General features: G+C 37.4%; 2 protein-coding genes across 4 annotated transcripts in view; both read left to right on the top strand.

Annotated features, from left to right (window-relative positions):
- PLS1 (plastin 1) overlaps window positions 1-3,911 on the top strand; it is a 104,741-nt gene extending 100,830 nt beyond the window's left edge. For both annotated transcript variants that reach the window (XM_060149158.1, XM_060149157.1), the window contains exons 15-16: window positions 3,206-3,330; window positions 3,565-3,911. In XM_060149158.1, coding sequence (XP_060005141.1) covers window positions 3,206-3,330; window positions 3,565-3,700 — 261 coding nt within the window. In that variant the 3' untranslated portion in view covers window positions 3,701-3,911. The remainder of the gene's footprint in view (window positions 1-3,205; window positions 3,331-3,564) is intronic.
- A 4,524-nt stretch (window positions 3,912-8,435) lies between these two features.
- TRPC1 (transient receptor potential cation channel subfamily C member 1) overlaps window positions 8,436-22,762 on the top strand; it is a 63,822-nt gene continuing 49,495 nt past the window's right edge. For both annotated transcript variants that reach the window (XM_060149688.1, XM_060149687.1), the window contains exons 1-2: window positions 8,436-8,839; window positions 19,008-19,162. In XM_060149688.1, the coding sequence (XP_060005671.1) occupies window positions 8,665-8,839; window positions 19,008-19,162 (330 nt within the window). In that variant the 5' untranslated portion in view covers window positions 8,436-8,664. The remainder of the gene's footprint in view (window positions 8,840-19,007; window positions 19,163-22,762) is intronic.

The raw sequence follows: 22,762 nt of genomic DNA, 5'->3' as shown, positions 1-22,762 counted from the left end.
TCAGGGGAGCTGGAAAGATAGGCCTGTTTTTTTGGAAACAGGAAGATAAGGGATCCAATATCATCTTTAGAAACTTAAATTTTTCATTCAACTCAGTAAAAGTTTTTTTCAAGGTGAATCAAAGGAAACAGGTGGGAAAATCCTTGTTTCCTAAATCTAAGTTAAGAAATATTTAAAATACCATGAAAGGATATAAACTTTCAGATGAATAAGGTCTGAGAATCTAATATATAACATGGTGCCTATAGTTAACACTCTTTTGTATAACTGAGATTTGCTAGTAGAACTTAAATGTTTTCACACACACACACCCACACACCACAAAATACATAACTGAGGGTGATGGATGTATTAATTAGATGGGAGGGATCTTATCAAATCATCAAGATGTACATGTTAAGTATCTTACAATTTTATTTGTCAATTTTAACTCAATAAAGCTGAAAAAAAAAAACAATTTTCCTCAAACTTAAAAAAACCCTCATAAATATGCAAATAATTAATCAAAATATAGCACAATTAAGCCACTTGTCTGATTGTGAATCACCATAGAAATATATGAAAAGTAAGCACACAGAAATTTTTAATTTATTATAGAATGACATGCATATTAAGCTTTAATTTTAGAAAGCATAACGGTGTACATTAGAGTCTTCTAGAAAGCTTATTAAAAATGTAGATTCCTAGCCCCATCCACAAATAATCTGACATTACTTTGAGTGCAAGGATTAATTTGTGCTTTTACTAAGCACCTCAGGTGATTTTCATGTAGGCGGTCTGCAGGCTACACATTGAGAACGTATGTGTGAGAGTTTTTCAGAAATAGAAAAGATGCCCAAAAACCAGATCTGGATTACCAGCATCATATAGACTTAAGGACCCTAATTATTTTTATCCCTCTATTTCTACTCCCCCCCCAAAATCTGTTTCATAAAATGAACATTCCTGAAAATGAAGAATATAAATTTTTCTAAAATAAATGTACTAGATCATGGCCCCAAAAAAGAACTTTGTACTCTTCACATGGCTTCAAATTGTTTTATCAAACATTTATTAAGAACCGCATTTGGGGGGCTTCCCTGGTGGCACGGTGGTTAAGAATCTGCCTGCCAATGCAGGGGACACGGGTTAGAGCCCTGGTCCTGGAAGATCCCACATGCCGCAGAGCAACTAAGCCCACGCACCACAACTACTGAGCCTGCGCTCTAGAACCCACAAGCCGCAACTACTGAGCCCGTGCGCCTAGAGCCTGTGCTCTGCAACAAGAGAAGCCACTACAATGAGAAACCCGCGCACCACAACTAGAGAAAGCCCGCACGCAGCAAAGACCCAAGGCAGCCAAAAATTACTAAATAAATTTTAAAAAATAAAATAAAAAGAACCACTTTTGGCCAGGAACTGTACTAGATGTCGTCACTTATCTTAATATTCCCAAGAATCCTGTAACAGTTCGATTGTAGTGATTAGGAATGGGTGCTTTTGGCTTCAAGTAACAGAAAAAGTGATTTAAACCAAAAGTAAAGGCACAGAACAATAGCAAAGATCCAGAGGTGGGGTAGACATTAGGATTGGTTGAGCCAGTAATTGAAGAATGTCAATCAGGTTTTGTCCATCTCTGCTTTGCCATCTAAAGTGGTTTTCTCTAAAGTTGGTTTTCCTCTTGCTCATTGAATAGCTGCTGGTTGTGCCAGGGGTTTCATCCTCTCATTCAGTCAGGAAGGGGTGTTGCTAGCTTTCCATAGCTCTTCCTGGATAGTAAGGGCCTCACGTTAAATTAAGTTAAATTAAATTAGTGATTTAAATTAGCGATTGCCAAATAAATCACTGAGGCAATCAGATGGGATTCCTCCCTTTGGCTTTTTTAGACTATTTTTTCCAACCTTTTTTCATTATTGTTTGCCTAATGAGTCTTAGACATTTTCTTCCTAAATTCCCCTCCCCCATGAAATTTTAATGCCATAGATATTAGTATATCTGTTATTCACTGTATTGCTCTATACATATAAAGAATAAGTTTATCACCTTACCCGCAGAATAATGGTCTACACTAATTCAGGGTCACTCTTGGAGCTGTGGATGGGGTTAATTTTCCTTGAAGCACACGTCCATATATGGATACAGAGCAAACATGTGGGTTCTGGTAGGATGGAGAAAGTAGTAAGGAGTGGATTCTGGGTAGGCAAGAGACATTTGCTACTATTCATCCTGAGAGACAAAACAAATAATTTGTTCAAGTGCTGGTAAGTTGTACAATCAATTCAGACCAGGATTTCTGACTTCAGTATAAGTGTTCTATCTACTACAATTTCGTTGTCCATTTTTAGTTGCCTTGGAGGTAACTTCCAAAGTGGAGAGAATCTTGGGCGTTTAGAGTCAGGCAGTCATGGGTTCAAATACTGGTTCTGTACGTACTGGTTGTGTGAACAGCTCTTTTTTTTTTTTTTTTTTTTGCGGTACGCGGACCTCTCACTGCCGCGGCCTCTCCCGCTGCGGAGCACAGGCTCCGGACGCGCAGGCCCAGCGGCCACGGCTCACGGGCCCAGCCGCTCCGCAGCATTTGGGATCTTCCCGGACCGGGGCACGAACCCGTGTCCCCTGCATCGGCAGGCGGACTCTCAACCACTGCGCCACCAGGGAAGCCCTGAACAGCTCTTTTGAGCTTTCTGACCTTCATGTTCTTCATTTTAAAAGGAGAGATTATAATTTCTTTATTACCAGGCTGTTAGGATTAAACAAACTGAACACGTAAAGCAACAAGAATGATGCCTTTATAAATATTAGTTCCTTTCCACTATTATTTTAATTTTTCTTTCTGACAAATATTAAGTGAAGGCTTAGGAGTCCATGGTCTAAGAAAAAGAATATTACTAGAATTTGCAAAACTATTCACTTAAAATTCATCTCCTATTCCCTTTCAAAAGTTGTTTATTTTTTACAGAATGGATACTGTAGTTAGCATACTTTAGGAATTGTCACATCCACAAACCTTATTCCAGGTATGATGACAATCCTCTATACTGTAAGGTCTGTAAGGATGAAAGGAAAAGCGTATTTTAAATGGTTTGTGATGTGTGTTGGTTGAAGAATAGCTGAATGTTAAGTATAATGAAAATTTATAAATTGCTTTTAGTTATATGGTTATGGTCTTCTGGTCTGACATTTACAAAAGATGTTTATGAATGTTCATCTATTCTTTCTTTTCTAGGACAAATCTATTACCACTAGTTTACCTGTCTTGGATTTAATAGATGCCATTGCACCAAATGCAGTTCGTCAAGAAATGATCAAGAGAGAAGACCTTTCTAATGAGGACAAGCTGAACAATGCTAAGTAAGCCTTTATGGTTTATATTAGAACATAGTGGCTCTTTTGTTCTTAATCCTTGCAGGTGAGGCTATGATGTCCTTAAAATTCACATTTTTAAGTACAATTTATGTGAGAAATATGATTTAAAGACTCACAAACAACTTTTTTGTAAAGTTAACCTTGTCAGAATGTTTCATTCTTCTGTTAACGTATATTAAGTGAAAACAAATACCAAGATATTTTTCTTGTCTTTTCAAGATACGCCATTTCAGTTGCTCGAAAGATCGGTGCCCGGATATATGCCTTACCTGATGACCTCGTGGAAGTGAAACCCAAGATGGTTATGACAGTGTTTGCATGCTTAATGGGAAAAGGACTGAACAAAATAAAATAATGAAACATTTATTATGATTTTCTGCCACATTAAACACATTGAATGCCTCACAGTTTACAGATTTCTGAAATGTAGTGGGTATAAAACCAGAGATTATTTGTATGCTCAAAACAGTTGTATGAATCATTAATGAATTTAATATCCTGTTCATACTAGCTAGGATTTGTTGACAATTAATTTACCAGTCGATACTGATAAGAGTGTGTTCATTTTCAAGATGATATTTTATGATTAAATTATTGTTTCCTGAAAGTCTCTTTAAAACAAGACTAATTCATTCTTTTTCATGGTTCAGAAATGATCAATGCAAAACTTTTTCTGCATGTCCTGCTGTGAAATGTGTTTTGATTTTGTGTGTGTGTTGATTTTGATCATAATTGTATTCAAAGTCATAATCCAGTTTAATCCTTTTATTTTTTTTCCTCCAACTATGTGAAGTGGTCCAAAACTTTAACTTTTCTGTAAATTTCTATACTGTCTAAAATTTTTAAATGACAAGTACTGTTCATTAACATTAAACTTTTTTATATATAAGGACTAACTCATGAATAAACTTCAAAGTACATTCTCTTATATAAGTAGCAGGAGCTTTTTACTTAATACTTAATTTTAACTGCATCGATACTTTACAGGTACTGGTTTGGTAATACAGCTTTAACTATGACCTGCAGCATATATATGTTGGTTAGATGTTATTAGAGAAATATGTGTGTACATATACATATTTTGCACCTGAATTACCCAGGTTTTCTTAAGTGGTATGTATACAGTCAACCCCCCATATCTGATGCATGCATATCCAATGGTTCCACATCCACAGATTCAACCAACCAGCGATCAAAGATATTTGAAAAAAAGAATTCCAGAAAGTTCCAAAAAGCAAAACTTAAATTTGCCAAGTGCCAGCAACTATTTCCATAACATTTACATTGTATTTACAACTATTTGCATAGTATATTAGGTATGAGTAATCTAGAGATGATTTAAAGTACACGCAAGGATGTGTGTAGGTTATATGCAAATACTAAGCTGTTTTATATAAAGGATTTGAGCATCTGCAGATTTTGGTATCCTTTGGGGGGTCATGGAACCAGTCCTCTGGATACTGAAGGATGACTGTATTGGTCAGTTAACCAACATTAAGTAATAATTGTGCCCTCACTAGGTGCGTAACACTTTTCAGTTTGTAGCTATCTGGTACATGAAAATTTCTTTTAGAAATACTCATTTTGGATGTGCATATAGTTACTTTTCAACTGACTTCAAACACTGGCTACAGCTCTCAAGACGTGTTGATACCATATTATTAGCTTCATATTACACATTGCTAACTTTTGATATTCTAGCCCTAATTTAGAATATGCCCACTGAATATCTTTAGTAGAAAGTAACACAAAGCTAATATTCAACATATTTTCACGTTTTTCCCAGTTTCCTTCAAATTGGCAATGTTTGGTTAATGCTTATGTTACTTGGCAGTAGCTTTGCTTCAGACCTATTTTTGTCTGAATTTTTTAGCAGTAGACCAATTCTGCTAACAATTGAGTTCAGAAGTTTACTTCCTTCATCTTCCACTGTTAGTGCCAGTGACCAGTACTGCTGTGCAACAAAAAATGCTGTCACTTTATCTCACTGGGAATGAGTAGTCTAAACCCCCCTTCTACCATGGAGTAAAACATACGTGATGGTAAGAGTACGACTACTCATGTGCTTAGAAGAGAATTTTTTAAATGAGATCATCAACAGGTGGAACTTTGAAATATATTCTACAAAAGAGATTTCCTTTCCTTTTATCATTTGATAATTGTTTTCTTATATGAAGATTAAAATATGTTTTTGCTCTTTTGTGATATTATTTAAATCATTTCCTCTTGATTTTTTTCACCATTATATTCACTAAGTTATCTGATTTACATGCAATTTGGCACTTCAGAGTGTTCTTTCTCTCACAAAATATATTTAATAAAAATTCTGTGTATGTACAAATGTGTCAGTATTTATTTCATTTAAAGAAAAATATATAACTTGGAAAATTAATCTATCATAAACTTATTTTCCAGAAAAGAAAAGAGAAAAATTCCTACGCTAATGAGTAAAACAGCAACAAAAAATTTATTATTTTGGGAGGAGTGAAGATGGTTCTATGATTCTTTAACAGGAAGAATTTTAGGAAAGACCAAGTACATGATTTCTACAAATTTAGTTTGGGATGAAATACTTTGAGTTAATCAACATAAATTTGTCTGTTATGATCCGGGTATGATACTAGACACTGGGGATTCAGCTGAGAAAAATATAGACAAAGTTTTCTGGCCTCATGAATCTTATTTTCTAGTGGAGAAAGACAGTAAACAAATAGGATTTGTAGATGGTGATAAATGCACTAAGAGAAATTAACAGGGAAATGTGATAGAGACTTAGGAACTGGGGTGAAGATGCTTTTAGTTTGGGTGGGTCAGGGAAGGTCTCTCTATCACAGGTCTCTGTGATAGTGAGGCTGAGGTATGCATGGTAGGAGGAGCAGCCAGATGCTAACTGTTCAGTAGAAGGAACAAGTGCAAAGGCTGTGAGGCAGGAAGAGTCTTGCAGGCATTTTAGGAAAAGAAACAGGCAAATTGGCCTAAGAGGGAGAGGTAGAGAGTTTGGAGATGAAGACAGGGTCTATGACTTATAGGTCTAGATCTGAATCTGGATTTTCTCTTCTCCATCACAACTGGAGTTGGGATGGCTCTTCAGTATATGAGGTTCGGTGAGTTGCTTTAAGTAACATGCTGCTTCTGAATCTTGCATGCTTCTGAATCTTGCACCTTCATCATAGCTCTATCATCGGCTTCCATATCACAGATGAAAAATAAATCATATAGAGGATCTTAAAATACCCCAATTTACACTGGATGAAAAAGGATCCGAGAAACAAGAGAGAATATTCTGCATCTGAGATGATTCAAAAAGACTTCTGAAGATACAGTTGAAACACTAGCTTACTTTGAAGGAGGAAAAACCCTCTAATACTTTGGAATGCCTCCTAGGATTATCTCCTAAAGTAAATTGGAATTCTCCTGAATCTAAGAAATCAGTCCAGCCCCTGTGGGAGCCTTATGGAAAAGGAATCACCTAAACCCAGAAGCTTGAAAAAACTTCAGATTAAAGTGGTTTCTATAGTTCTGAACCATCTGAATTTTGACCCTTAAACACTCTGGAACTTTTGGATGGGCCTGGGTTAGAGTTGTTCTGCTACTGAGAAAAAAATTTTACTGGACTACAAAGAGTGTCCATAAACCCAAATAGGTACCACTCCGTTCACTGGCCACAGATTTACAATGAGCAATTTTTTTTTTCTACAATGAGCAATTTTGACATTCCACTAAATACACAAACTTAGAACTGTATTAAACATTAGAGAATGGGGCAGATTTATGATCTACTAGAGATAAGAAAGAAAAAGCTAAAATGATTTAATAGATAACTGTTTTGAAGTAAACACATAAAAATATTTGGAAAGGTGGGCAATCTTGTCTACCTAAGGCCTCTTAGAGAAGATCGAAAGAGCACTGTGAATGATAAGAAAGATATACTTAGGAAATTTGGGAGTTAGAGTTGGCCGGGACAGCGATGGAACAAATCAACCTGAACAGAATAGGAAGTATTTCTCTCAAATACATGTACTCAAGTAAATTTATGTATTGCCTTAAAAAGCTAAGCACTATGGGTGCAATTTAGATTTTTGCACAGTTGGCTGTGGAAAGCAATAATTATTCGAGATACAATTCCAGTCCCCCTCCCTCAGCTTTTAAAGTTGCAAGAATCTGCTTTAAATACAAGCTTAATTTAAAAAAAATATTCAAGGAAGTAGCACTTACTGCACTTCGGTTAGCTTTTGCTTAAATAACACTCATCTTCTAAAATCTGAGTTATAAACGTGAAGATGAACAAGAAACCACTGTAAGGACTATGACGTAGAGTAGATCCTAATGATGTGCTTATCCAATGGTTACATGCGAATAAATGTATGATACTAGAAATGTTATGCCAATTTTATATCACAAAGGAGTTTTTTTCTTTTTAATACACTTTTAGAAACAATTATGTAGCTAGCCCGACATAATTACACACAGATGAACACAGTGGCGTGGCGAGGGCCCGGTCCTTTCTGGTTTAGGCAGAGGACAAAGGAATATGCAATAATTCGACAGTTCCACAGGGGGAGGGCGGGGGGGGGGCGGTTCGACTAAACGTTAAGTCATCAGAGGCTCAGTGAACCACCCCGCTGCATGTTTAACTTGTGTGCAACCCTAGACGGCGGGGAAATTACCTCGAACCTGCAACCTGATTGTGGAGAAGGTACATCCGGCCATTCGCCTTTTCCTCCGAGGCTGGAAGCCTTCTAGGGGGCGGTGCGCTCGCGGACTCCGCCTCCGCCTCAACCCCAGGTCCCGCCCACCACAGAGCCCGCCCCGTGGTCGTCGCTCTCACCGAGCGGAAGATGACGTGAGGAGAGCCGCGAACATCTTTGGGTGCAGCTCGGTTGGCGGTTTCCAGAGCCCTGGAGCCCGGCTGGTGCAGAATCGCCTCTTGGAGCGCCCTTCCCACCGATTTTCGTCCTCCACTCTGGCCGGGCCGCTCCCCGCGCGGCCCCAGCGGCTCCTGGCACGGCCCCGCGCTCGGCTGCCGCCCTGGCGCGGGCCACTCTGCCGTCCCCGGACGGGCGCGGACCTGCTCGGCCTGGGCGCCGGCGGCTGGGGAGGGGGCGCTGGCCCCGGGGCCGCGCATGCGCCGCCACCAATTTGGGGCTGTCGGTGGAGGGCGAGTGCTGGCTCCGTGGGGAGGCGACGCCCTTCGGGGCCAACGGGCCGCGCGCCGAGGCGGCCGTGGGAACGACTCATCCCTTTTCCAGCCGGGGGTCGGGGTCGGGGCTGGTGGGGGCCCCGCCCCCGTCTCCTGGCCTGCCCCTTTCATGGGCCGCGATGATGGCGGCTCTGTACCCGAGCACGGACCTTTCGGGCGCCTCCTCCTCCTCCCTGCCTTCCTCCCCATCCTCCTCTTCGTCGCCGAACGAGGTGATGGCGCTGAAGGATGTGCGGGAGGTGAAGGAGGAGAACACCCTGAATGAGAAGCTTTTCTTGCTGGCGTGCGACAAGGGTGAGAGCTAGGCCCCTTTCTCTGCTTCTGGATGCCCGTGTCCTTCACACCCCTCATCCTCTCCCCAGCCTCAACTCGGGGCACTCCCTCTTCCTCGTGCGCCAAGCGTCTGTTCGCGCCGCGCCCGCTGCACCTGCCGGGCTGCTCGGCACCGCCTCTGCCGTGTGAGTGCAGAGCTGTCGGGCGGGAGCAGCCGCGGGTGGCGCCCTCCGAGCGCCGCACCTGGGGCGGCGGCCCTGCCCGTGGTCTCCCTTCGTGCGGTCAGGTGTACAGGTAGCGTCGTGGGGGCCGGGACCCTAGGGTTTCAGCCTCACCTGCGCTACTGACCACTTGAATGACCTGCTCTCCTGCATGGGGCTTTAGTTCTTTCTTTCTGGAAACCCAGAGGTTTTGTCTAGTTTGGGACCTTTCAGTACGAAAAAATCCCATGTCCTTGCTTAAGGTTCCTCCTGCTTATGGGCTCTCAGCTGGTGTTTTGTTTTCTTTTTTCTTTAAAACCTTACTTGTATTATTTAACTCCAGCCACCCGGTGCCTTGGTGTTCAGTGACTGTCGAATGGCATTAGCTATGTCAATATCCTAGGTGGACATAAAGACAGCACTTTATGGAGAAATTCTGCCTAAGTTCCAGAGTTTCTCCAAATTTATGGAACAACTTTGTTCATGCTTTTTATTAGGGAGGAAGGTTTATTGCTCCTCAGACGTCTTTTGGAAATAAAGGTAGTGCAAAATAATTACAGGGCAAAAATGTGGAATATATTTAATGTGTTTTCGTTTTCTAAAAAAATCTGGAAATCGATCACTTTTATGGCCATAACAAAGTCTCCTCACTTAAGCATGCTTTCTATTGATGAATATAATAAAAAGAATGGGAAATTGATTGCCCTAAGACTGCTTTTATTTCCTACGTGTAAAAAAGTGCTGTAAATTTTCTCTTTCTAAATTTATTCAGCTTGCCTTCCAGTGGCCATGCGTGCTTAGGAAAAATGTTTAGGATCATGCAGACTTCCAAAACATAAACCCAAAGGGCAACTTACGCTGTGAAAAGATTCACTACAGAGGATTTTTTTGTTTGTATGTGTTTTTTTTTTTTTAAATAAATGACAGCCTCCTTAACCACTTTTACTGCTTTGAGATAGGATTTTATTTACACAACTTTTTGAAAACACATTGATGTATAAACAAAGTCCACCCCTGTCCATCATGAGTCCTTTTATGATCTTATGTAGTAGTATTAAATTATATTATGAAAGCATTTGTGAAAGTCCACCATGGACAGGTTCATACAGTCTTGGAAATGTGAAGAAACATAGAATATATGTCTATAACCTCATAAATATCATTGTCTGTGGATTACTTAAAATTATTTAGTATTTCTAGAGTGGATAGTCTGAGTTCTCTTCCTTCAAAAATTCTCTGAGAGAGGAAGGGAACAGATTGTGTTGTACTAGCGTTAGTAAGTGGCTGCTACATCTACCCCAGCTTCTGAGCTATGGTTATTTTAAAGCAAGCAGAAATTATGTCAAGAAAGGCAATTTAATATATCTGTTAAACTGAGGACAGAGGAATGTCATAATGGAACATAGCTCGAATAAGTACTTGTATGGTGTGTAGGATTATTGCATGACATATGTCAAAAGAGTTTGAATGTATGACAGTTCTGTAACCTGTCCAGTAGTGCCAGTTGAAATAGCCTTGATAGTCTTTCTTCGTCAGTTTCCCTTTTATAACATCATTAAGATCCTTGGAGAGATTTGGCTTTTGGGGGTAGGGTAGAAAGTAAATATGCATGCTTTTTCTCCCCCGTATAAATTAAAACATTTTTTAACAAGTGAGATTAAATAGGTATTTTCTGTTTCAGGTATGTTGAAATGAATTCTTAGGTTAGATTTGGAAAAATGGCTTATTTCTTACATGTACTTATGGTATACATTTATGCTGAAAAAAATATATTTGAGTTATAGCAGTTTTTTTGTTTACTCGTTTACATTCACTAATATTGTTAAACCTTTTTTAGCGTTACCCAAACCAAATCTAAAAGTGAAAAGTTTCCTGAAGTAGCTATAGTTGCCACTATTGCTTTGGAGCTTTCATCAAGCCAAATGGCAAATGTTGACTGAGACAGCTTTTGGGGTAGAGTACATAGGCTTTTCATAGATGATTTCATTTAATCCTCACAACCCCATGAGCCAGATGTTGTTATCCCCATTTTATGAATGAGGAAAATGAGGCTTAGCAAAATTTTAGAATTACTTTGCCCAAGGTTACATTAGTTAGTAGTAGAACTAGGATCTATTTTGAGCCTGTACTCTTAACCACTAAGTTTTGATCTAGTTGTAGTTGAATGAATGAAAATCACTTGCGTTAGAAAAGACACATCCATATTTGGATTTACTAATTGGAAATTAAACTTGCTCTCTGTGAATGTTTTATTAACTGTGGTTTCCATGGATTATGTTTATCTAATAAAAGTAAAAAGCTTTAATAGCATAAGAGCAGATCCACTCTAGAACATCTATGTTTCTCATCCTTTTTTCATTTATCAAGTTTACACTACATATGTAAAATGTCCGTAATGTATTCCACTTAAGGAGAATTCCTAAAGCAAAAATTGTGGAGATGGGGTTATGGGTGACCCTTTGAAAGGTGTGTACAGATTAAGGAGTAAAGAAAAAAGGAAAGAAAACGATTTTATAGTTTGATTTTATAGTGTGTACAGCTAGCTTTTATGTAAATTATTAGTCCAATAGATCTAGGCAAGCGCAGATCCAGGTAGTGGCCACTTAATAGTGGCTATTGTTGATCTTGAAAGTGGGTCAGAATCATCTCAAAGGTAACATCGGTTCTTTTTCGTAAAATTTAGAAGAAAAAGTGAATTGAAGACTCCTGTGCCAGTTATATAAAGCTAAGTCTGGCCCCCCACCCCACATAAAATTCTCAGAAAGTACGCCTATTCTTTTTAGACGTAGAATGCTGCAATTCAGAGGTAAAGGTTAATTGAAACAAGAGTGTTGTTTTATGGAATATTAAGCAGTGATTCTTACCACCCAAGTCTTCTTCCTTTCACACTGAGAATTAGTATGGTAATGAGCCACTTTTATTTGTGGGAGACAGGGGTCTAACTTCAGACCTGCTGGCTGGAGAAAGAATTAATACCTTTATTTAGGGAGCATCTAAGCTAAATATAGTTGTTAATTCACGTCTTTGAAAGTAACTGTTGAGTAGATGGTAGCTTTAGTATTAAACCCTTAATTTGCTGATGATCAGTAATCAGTTCTTGTGTAGAAAAGGAAAATGATGAAAGGATTCAGTCTGGATTCAGTCCCTGCCAACTTTTCATGAAGAACATTTTCAGGAAATTTGATTTGCAATAAGTCAGGAGGCCCTTCTTGAAATTTCAGCATGGAGTCAGGGGAGGGGTGGAGAGAGCTGAATTTCACCTTTATTGTCAGGCTCAGTCTGATAATCTAGATCTGTGTCACCTTTGTGGTATTGACTTGCTGCATTGTATGGAGGGTGCTTTGATGCCTGGATTCTGCTTAAACTTTGCATACCTTTGGCTTAGCATGCTTTTGAAATGGGTAACATTTCTGGGAGAAGTAATATTAAGCTGTTGTTTTAATAGCACTTAATATATTTAATGGGACTTTTAAAAACAGCTATTTGAAAAGAGATTTTGAAGTGTCTGGGGTTGGAGAGGATGGCCGTGGGAAGAAAAAGTGCAGAGTACTGGGTACTGCCAAGAAGTTTTATGTCGACAAGGGACACCTAATGTTAAGAGGTATATGTGCTGTGAGGGAAGAAAACTTTGCAGAAAGGAGAGGTAAAGAGGGTACTATATACAAAATTCTACAGGCATTTCACAAATTGTCATTAGTATTTAAGCATTTAAGTATTTTGTACAGGAGAGTTTTTCCAGTCACCAGTGGTGCCATAGTGTATGGTTCATCTTTATTTTAACAAAAAAGACTCTTAAATCACCAGAATCTTGGTGGATAGTTTTATTATAAGAGGCTAATCATTGAGCAGCTAGCTGCTTCATAGTAGTATAATACTGGCATTTCTTTGTAGTGATTACAGAAGTGTGCTTCTTTATTTCATTTTTAACTTGCTGTTCTTTTCTATAATTCATCATCTGACTATATATCAGGTTAATTTTGTTAGGACACTGGAGAAAGGTGCTTTATCAAGAAATAACTGACTACATCCCTATCCTTTAGTACCTTCTTCTGCAGTGGAGATGCTCTCTTGTGCTCTTGTGAGGAGCAGTAAGGGAAATAAAGTATGTTTGTGCCTAATAGATCTGTCTGAAGGGCAGAAACAAATGCTCAATTTAACTTAAATGGCCTATTTATGATTTGGAAGATGGGATATTCTTAGTATGCAGTCAGTCTTTTATCTGGGCAGTTAAAAAAATGTAACCCAAGCCAAACCCCTTTACCTAGTATATTATAAACTTTGGGGAAGGGTGTTAAAAGATTAAATTTTATTGTATGGGTATTGTTGCAACCTAAGAATAATTCCTCTTCTTCCATGCTTCCAGTGTTAGAAATATCTTCCTTATAACTGACCACCAAATTTAATGATACTAAGAAGTTTAAGATCTAGGATTAGTAGTTTAATATGTAATGAGTTCAAAAGCTATCACTAAGAGGTAAGTAGTGACTTTTAAGAGCCTAAACAAATTAACAGGACTAAAAGAATTCCAATACCATATCAATATAGTTATGAGGTTCAGTGGAATTTCTTTGCATGCCAAAACTTTGTGACCTATAAAGTGGTGATCAGCACTGTTATCAATAGCTTCTGTTAATTTTAAAAAAACCCCAAAAAACTCCTATGTTTATTTTCTGGTCATATTTGTTGCTCCATCACTAATACTTTTATATTTTTTGTAGCTTAATTTATATTGATCCATAGTGTACTTTTTCAGTTCTATAAATATGTATAATTTAAATGTATGTGAGATTAAGTTTAAGCAACACAATAAATCCTTTATGAAACTGTATTACTGCATACCTGATATTAACTAAAGTTTTATACAACTTGTAACATCACTGTGAATTAGATCTCAAGTCATATACCAGACTCTAATTACAAAGTAAACATTGCTTCTAATAGATTCAAGAATATGTTAATAATTTTTAATTTATAAACTAATTTACTCTAAAAAAATCAGCATTACCTTCTATGATATAAGTATAATTTTTCCTGCAGCAGTGTCTGCTCTTTTGCCAGGTGATATTCATTATCACTAATAGTCTTAATTAACAGACATAAATGGCTAAGAAATTATAGTAATAATTGTCTTTTTCCAAAAATATTCAGAGTACTACGGACAGCTCAGCATGCCATGTTTCTGAGTATCTAATTTTGAAGGTTTCATCCACAACAATGTGATTACAAACATGTTGGGGTCTATGATAAATATTGGGTTTTGCACATTTGGTAAAACTACATTTTAAATTGTCTTCATTCTAAAAGTCTTGTATGTGTTTTTTTTTTTTCTTTTTAGTATTTGGTTCAGACTAATTTGAAGTTTGCTGTAGAGTTAACAATTTAATCAGTATTGTCACTATTTATATTTCCAGATCCAACAATTGAATTTGATCATGGCTTTGTATTTTTTTACTTCATCATTCTTTTTCCTCTTAATAATAAAATCTTCTGTTTTAAGTGTCTTTAGTAATAGTTCAATAAGAATGTTGCAGTTGCCATAGTCAAAAAGTTTGTTAGATAAACTTGGTTTGAAAAACTTCACAGATTTTTTGACAGATAAATTCTCCAGTACTTCACAACTAACTGAAAATTTGGTTACTATAAAATTAAACTGACCGACATTAATACTCCCATTTCAGTGATGCTGAAATTTACCATCATATGTCAGAAAATAAAATGAGATGCCAATGAAGAAAAGATGATTACCGGTTCTTCACTGATACTATATCATATCTCCACTGTCTTTCTCAAGTTGGCCAGGATGAATATATCACAGTTGGCCAGGGTGAATTTGTTGCTAAGGATCCATGGGATTACAACAGTATTTTTATATACTATTACATTTTTTTAAATTGTTGGTTAGGACTCACTACATTGATTTCATGACTGCTAATGGGTTTCAACCTGCAGTTTGGGAAACATTGGTGTAGAAAGATCATAGTGGGTAAGTGGGAGAGTGGCAACAAGGTAAATGCAGAATGATAGCAAGGCCCAGGTCCCATAAGGCTTAGTAAGCCACGAAAAGATTGTGGCATTTAAAGTGTGATTAAAAATCTTGAGGATTGGGCTTCCCTGGTGGCGCAGTGGTTGAGAGTCCACCTGCCGATGCAGGGGACACGGGTTCGTGCCCCGGTCCGGGATGCCGTGGAGTGGCTAGGCCTGTGAGCCATGGCCGCTGAGCCTGCGCGTCCGGAGCCTGTGCTCCGCAACGGGAGAGGCCACAACAGTGAGAGGCCCGCGTACAAAAAAAATCTTGAGGATTGAAAACCTGATATGATTTGAGTTTTAAAATGATCACTGTGAATGCTGGGTGGAGAGTGGATTAAAGAGGTGGTGCTGGAGTAGAGGTGGGCAAACTACAACCCACAGGCCAAATCCACCCACCACCTGTTTTTGGAAGGCCTGTGAGCTAAGAATGATTTTTATATTTTACATTTCAAATGGTTGGGAATAAATCAAGAATAATATTTCATAACACTTGAAAATTATATGAAATTCAAACGAGTGTCCATAAATATTTTTTGGAACACATTGGAGTTCATCGTGTACATTTGGTCTGTGGCCACTTTGGTGCTGCAAGAGCAGAGTTGAGTGTTTGCAACTGGGATGATATGGCCCCCAAAACCTAAATATGGCCCTTTATAGAAAAAGTTTGTTGACCCCTGTACTAGAGTGTAGGCAGCTGTATCAGTAAAGACGTTAATGCAGAGTCCAGGAGAGAGATGATGGTGTCTTGAACTGGGGGTTACAGCATACATGGGTACAAGTGGATAAGTATGGGAGATACTCTGGAGAGGGGACTGAGAAGTTTTGCTGTTGAATTTGGATACTGGTGGAACTGATCAAAAAGGTTTCTTTTTCCTTCCAGTCTAGGTTTCCTATAGGTTCTGTGACTATAGTTTATAATTGTTCATTTGCGTGAATGTGTCAACCGTGACAGGGTGGAAATTTTTATTATTTTTAAGGATGAAAATTACTTATTTGGTTTTGATTTCTAAGGTTTTTTTTTCCTTGTATAGCCCCCTAACTGTAATGGGAATAGTGTTTGAAACCTTAAAGCTGTAGAATCTGACATTTGCAATACAATTACTTTTTAAACAGCAATCTAAACCTTAAAAATGTGTAGCCGTTGTTTTTGACCATTTGCTGTATGTGAAATTTATACAATTTTATAAGAATTGTATGTATACAGCTCTCTATACTTTTCATTCTCTAGCAATATGGCTGACTAATCTGAAAACGCTTCTGTTTTAAATCACCTAGAAATGCTAGATAAAATATAATAAACATACATTTAAGTGAACAGCTGAGCTTTCAGGAAAGTAAGGAAAACAGATTCAAACATAAAGAAAAGACTGAAAAACAGAGGAGTGTGTGCATTGACATTTGACTGCTCCGTGGATGGGAGCAAGAGATATTAGTCTGGGCATTGTTGGGATTTGAATTTTAATGCCCTTGTGGAAACAGGTTACAAAGTCTTGAGTTTGTACAAAGTGGGGGAATTGGAACAACATCTAAACATGAAACCAGGATCCTTAAAGGACTACACTTTTAACAAAGGGGTAGATGAGGAAAAGAACCCGTCCATCAGCACAGGGAGACTACAAAGAACCTTTCAAATAAGACTTCCCTAAGAACTTGTAACTATGCTCCTGCCTCTTGTTGGCTTGGGGTTTAAATTAATATTACCTACTTGATCTGGGAAAACCTAAACTGAGAAATTAGTATAAAAAGGATTCATAGGGTAGCAAAACCTCTGAGTTATCTGGAAGAAGCAAACACAAAACATCCTTGGTGGGACAAGCTTTCAAACGAGGCTGCCTAGTTTCCCACAGTTAACCTGCATGAAGTTGAGTTTGCAATATCCAATTAAAAAATTCAGAAGACAGTCACCTATTATTACAATAGACACAACGAATAGGATTAAATCCCTAAGACCTAGATAATTACCATATGGAGACCATAAAATAAGTATGTTTAAAATGACAAAAAGCTTAAAATAAGGAAATTAAAACATAAGGAAGTAAATCAAAAATTTGGAAAGGAATCTAATAAAACTTAGAGAAATAAAAAATGTAGTCATTAAAAATAAAATTAATGAATAATCAGCAGAAATAGTTGAAGGAGGAATAAGTGGAAGAGAAATCTGAAGAAGTTATCCAGAATGCAGGAAAGAGAGAGAGAAAGAAGAAAAATAAATCTTTAGAGACAAAGAAGTTAGAATGGGACAATCTAACATAATGTCTAAAGAAGTTCCAACAGGAGAAAAAAAAATAAGGGGATGAAGCAGTATTTGAAGAGAGAATGGCTGAAAATATTGCATATGAATGAAGGGCATAGTCCTTAGCTTCAGAAAGCCTAATGATTCTCAAGCAGGATAAATAAAATCTAATCCTCACCCAGACACATCATGAAACCAAAGAAAATAGAGCAAGGGTTTTTATGGGTAGCATTCTCCTACAACTAAGATATTGAAATCAACTCACGTGAAATAAGATTTTAAAGTTATTTTCCAGTATTAGTGATAAGTTTTCACTGATCTATCTGCATGTTCATATTGGTTCAACTTTGTGAAGTGTTTGATAAGTTTTTTGCCATGGAGCATTAGTGTCTAAATAATAATTAGTAGTTCTATGAGGAAATAATTTCTTTTTGTGACTAGTATTCTTCTTGAGGGAACTAAGGAAATACACCATCAAGAAGACTACCATTCAACATCTTCCAAAATGTGTGGGGACTTTAAAGTCACTGGTTAAAAATAATAGCATAATTTATTTGAAATTTTTAACCAAAAAAATCTGTTACTTTTCTTTGTTATTCACTCATTTAGTCCAGTTTTAGAATTTTCTCTTTCTGTATCATGAAATCATTTTTTTTCCTTCTGATTTCCACTCTGATTGTTCTTTTCCTGTTTCTTATTCATAGACTTCCAAGGAACAGCTATATTTGCAAGTCACTTAAAATCATTTATTCATTGAATGTTTAAAAAGTAAGATGAAATAAAACAAAACCCACTTTGCTTTCTTTCTCCATTAGCATTTCTCTTTTGATTTATTCCCCTTTTACCTGCTGCACCAGCTGGTTAGCAGACAAGTATAGTGGGCCCTCTGTGAAAATGATTACTTCCATAATTATTCTCATTTCACCCCATGAGTTAGCTGTTTTGTTAGTGGGGTAGAATGAGGCAGAAGCTAATCTGCATAATCCTGACAGGTCAAATTTCGCTTTGAAATATTCTGACATTGGCCTCTACCAGCATTAGTCATAGTCTTGCTTAAGAGTTGTGAGCTGAATATTCTGTCGTTATTTAATCTAAACAGCTTCATTAATGAGATGTGTGTGTGTGTGTGTGTGTGTGTGTGTGTGTGTGTGTGTGTGTGTGTGGAGAGTGGGGAGGAGACTAGGAATTTCGGACATCTTTCCCTTTTACTCTACATACCCGCAAGCATATACACGTTCACCCTGCTTTTCCAAAGTATTTTCCCCTGTAAAACCTCTTCATAACATCCTCCACTTATTACTAGATCTCGTTTTTAACCATTTAACAATTAAATGTATGTATGTATTTGAGATATATAACTTAAATCCTTTAAGCTTATATCTTATTTTCCTAGCACGCAGTCTATGTTTTCAGACATTCTTTATTACTTTAAATATCTTATGAAAGTTCTTCTCCTTATAATCAATCAGTTATGAATTTTAAACAACTTTGATTTTAAACTGTACATTTAAATTTTTTCTACTTTTTATGTTTGCAACTGATGTACATATTCTTTTATCAGGGTATAAGTTTTCAGCAAGGAAATGCTCACATTTTCTTTGCACATTTCCATATACAAAAATGAGTTTACGGTTTTTAATCTTTTAAATCAACAGGCTAAGTTTTCTTTACAGTCATTCTTATTTAATATGTCATGGATATTAAATTATGTTTGTATATTGTTATTTAGGTGACTATTATATGGTTAAAAAGATTTTGGAGGAAAACAGTTCAGGTGACTTGAACATAAATTGCGTAGATGTGCTTGGGAGAAATGCTGTTACCATAACTATTGAAAACGAAAACTTGGATATACTGCAGCTTCTTTTGGACTACGGTTGTCAGGTACAAGGCTAGATAATTTTATCCAGTAGCTTCTAAGTACTGTTAGATATGCCATGTTTTCTCCTTTCTTTCTAGTTTCCTTCCTCCCTTCCTTCCTTCCTTTTTTCCTTCCTTTCTCTATTTTTCTTCTCTCTTTCTTTCACCTTTTATTTTGTTTTGAGCTACTAAAAATTTAAAAACAAACTAAAAAAAAACCCTTTTTAAAAAAAGTATAGTATTTTGACTTGATTTATCTTTTTCTTCCCAACTTTCACTCCTGCCCCTTATATGTTTTAAACCATCCAACAGAGGTAAGTTATCATGACTTATTAAAGATGACTTTGTTTTTATTACTTACATTATTATATTACTATTTACCTTATATATCTAAAAATAGTACAAGTGTTCTGGAAGTGTCAGGGGAACAGGCATTTCTGTGGCCTATATAATTTACAAGCATAAAAACAGAATACTCCTCACTTACAAAGCAATTTTCAATTTTATTTTCTCCAAAGTTTTATTAAATTGTCCTTTTTGTCTGAAATCTAGTGTTTGCTTATAGCTAAAGGTGAACGGATTTTTTTAAACTGGAAAACATTGACATTTCTGCTTGTCTTCATATCAGTTCGTGTAAAAAATCAGGCATGTGGGGCTTCCCTGGTGGCGCAGTGGTTGAGAGTCCGCCTGCCAATGCAGGGGACACGGGTTCGTGCCCCAGTCCGGGAAGATCCCACATGCCGCGGAGCGGCTGGGCCCGTGAGCCATGGCCGCTGAGCCTGCGCGTCCGGAGCCTGTGCTCCGCAACGGGAGAGGCCACAACAGTGAGAGGCCCGTGTACCGCAAAAACAAAACAAAACAAGCAGGCATGTGTATGTCTTGAAAGAATTCAGTTAAGAGATCGGAAGGAAATTTAATAATATTATTTTCCTTCCTTTTTGGGTTGCTTATGATGGGACTTAACATATGAATTCTGGCTCTTTTTTTTCTTTCAAACAGTATGGTTCTTTGCTCTTTTGTAGCTTTAAACTAATGAGATTTTTTTGGGAGTGGTATCAGGAAGCACTCAGAAGATTTTAAAAAAATAAGTAGGTTAGTCCTATGTATGTTTCTATTATATATATAAATATAATACATATATATATGTATTAAAACATGTGGTACTGTCTCTGTGTATACATATTTAGAGTAGAAATAAATTGCTTTCCCAGAAATTTCATTTATCCAGAACACCCCCGAGAACCAGGAAGTAAGTGAAAAATACCTCTGAGCAGCCAGGGTAGATGGCGGTGAAGTTTCCCATTTATGAGCTTTATCATAGGGGTAATTCTGGAGTCCTCCTTCAAAATCTGTTTTTTCTTACTTTAGGTTCCACTTTAACAAACTTACTTAGTTTTCTAATCCATAGACAATTACAGGGGCAACAGAAAGGGCATGAGGCTGCAGTGGAAAAAAATTAGGCACAGTACCTCTGACTCTATTTAAAGAGTCAATAGCATTAGATACCTGTTAATCTCTAAGGGTACTGTATGTTAGAGTGGTAATTGCTGTTTATAACAATGGCCCAGAGTCAGTAAGGGAAAGTTAAATTATACTCAGTACGTATTACTTGAAGAAAGAAGAATATATATAGTACTTCTGAAAGCAGAAAACTTCCATCAAATTTGTTTAAATTTCAAAGTTAAACACTTAAAGGCATAAGCTTCAGTTACCTATAAAATAATGTCGCAAAGAAAGTCTCTGATGATTCTATGTAAAAGAGGTATTAGGGTATTGATATAATAATCATTTTGTCTTTTTACATGTAAGATTCTATGTATATAAAATTTCTGCAGTATACATGGTTCTTTCACATACCTGATCACATTTGAACATCATAGGCAGCCTGTCTAGATGTTATATTTTTTCTAGATCAGAAAACTGAGGCTCATAGACTGTAATGAATTGCCCAAAGTTCTAAAATAAGTAAGGGCAAAGCTAAGATTGAAGCCAACCTTTTGACTGCAAATCCCATGCTCTTTCCAGTTCACTGTGTTCCATCTTAAATTACCTATGTCTTATCTGTCAGTCAACAGATGACCAAGGCCTTTGGTTGGGTGTGACTGTGGAAATGAATATGTAAAACATGAGTTCTGTACTAAAGGATGTTAAAACCAATTGGACAATGAAAGTGCATATCAATTTTAAATCAATCAAATGATACAAAAGTGTATTTCATAAGTGCTGGGTGGTAATGGTACTTGACCCTTGTATGTCGCTTTGAGGTTACAAAGTGCTTTCATGTATTTTATCTTGTGTTATACTAGTGGCTCTCAACCGGCAGTTTTGTCCCTTAGGGGACATTTGGCAATGTCTGGGAACATTTATGGTTTTGCAGCTTGGGGGTGGGTTAGTACTGGCGTCTGGCAGCTAGGAGGTAAGGGCGTTGCTAATCATCCTACAGTGAACAGGACAGCCCCCCACAATAACGAATTATCTGGCCTCAAATGTCAATAGTGACACCATTGAGAAACCCTGTTTTATACTTAAACTTTTGTGGTTCACAATAAATGTTTTGGAGACATAGGAAAGAGGAGATCACTGTGGTTTAGAGCTAGCAAGAAAGGTTTCATGGAAGAATGGCAGTTGAGCTCAGCCTTGAAATATTAATAATTGCTAATATTTATATAGTTCTACTGTGTGACAGGAATCTTAAATATATATTCACTTCCTTAATCCTTACAACAGTTCTATGAGATAGGTGCTATTATTATCCCCATTTTATAGAGGAGGAAACCATGGTACAGAAGGTTTCAGTAACATGCCCAAAGTTACTCCGTAAATGCCAGATCTGGAATCTGAACCCAGGTTCTGGCTCCGGAGTCCATGCTTTTACCTGCTACCTAAAACTACTGTAAAACAGGAGGTGGAGAATGACGTAAACAAAGGCATGTAAATGTATATTCTTGAGACAGTGAATTGACTTAGCCTTTTTGAACAAAATATTTGGGTTGGATAGTAGTGGAAAATATCTGGAAAAATAACTAAGACAAAACTGATGAAAAGGGCTTGAATGCCAGTCTAAGGAATTTGGCTTTTATATGATAGATAGTGAGATCATTAAATAATTTTTGAGGAAGGATGTGATGTGTCCAATGGTATTTTAGAAAAACTAATGTAGCGGCTGTGTTCAGTACAGATTAAAAAATGGGAAGTGGGGAAGGCTATAAATAGCTTGGGTGAGCAGTTTTTATAATAATCCAGATGTGAAGAGGTTAAAGCCTGAACTGGAATAGTGGCTATAAGAATAGGGGAAAAAATGGTAGATGTGAGAGATGTTATGAAGGAAGAATTGATAGAACTTAGTATTTAAATTTGGAGGGGGGTATTGAGAAGGAGTCCAAGATGATTTGAAAATCTTAAACATGGGTTACTGGGAGAATGATGCAAGAAAAACAGGAAGTTAAGTCAAACTTGGGGCAGAGAACTGTGAATTCTGGTTTTAGCCTTGTTTATTTTGGGGCTATCAGGCAGTTTCCAGTGGAAAGCTGACATCTCTAGGGAGAGGTTGGGCTGGAGAGATACAGCAGTCGTGGCCATGGAGATGACCCGACATCATGAGAGTGGATGAAATCATAGAGAAGA

This window comes from Lagenorhynchus albirostris, chromosome 5, assembly GCF_949774975.1.
Source record: "Lagenorhynchus albirostris chromosome 5, mLagAlb1.1, whole genome shotgun sequence".
Lineage (NCBI taxonomy): Eukaryota > Metazoa > Chordata > Mammalia > Artiodactyla > Delphinidae > Lagenorhynchus > Lagenorhynchus albirostris.
This window is presented reverse-complemented; position numbering and strand designations above follow the sequence as displayed.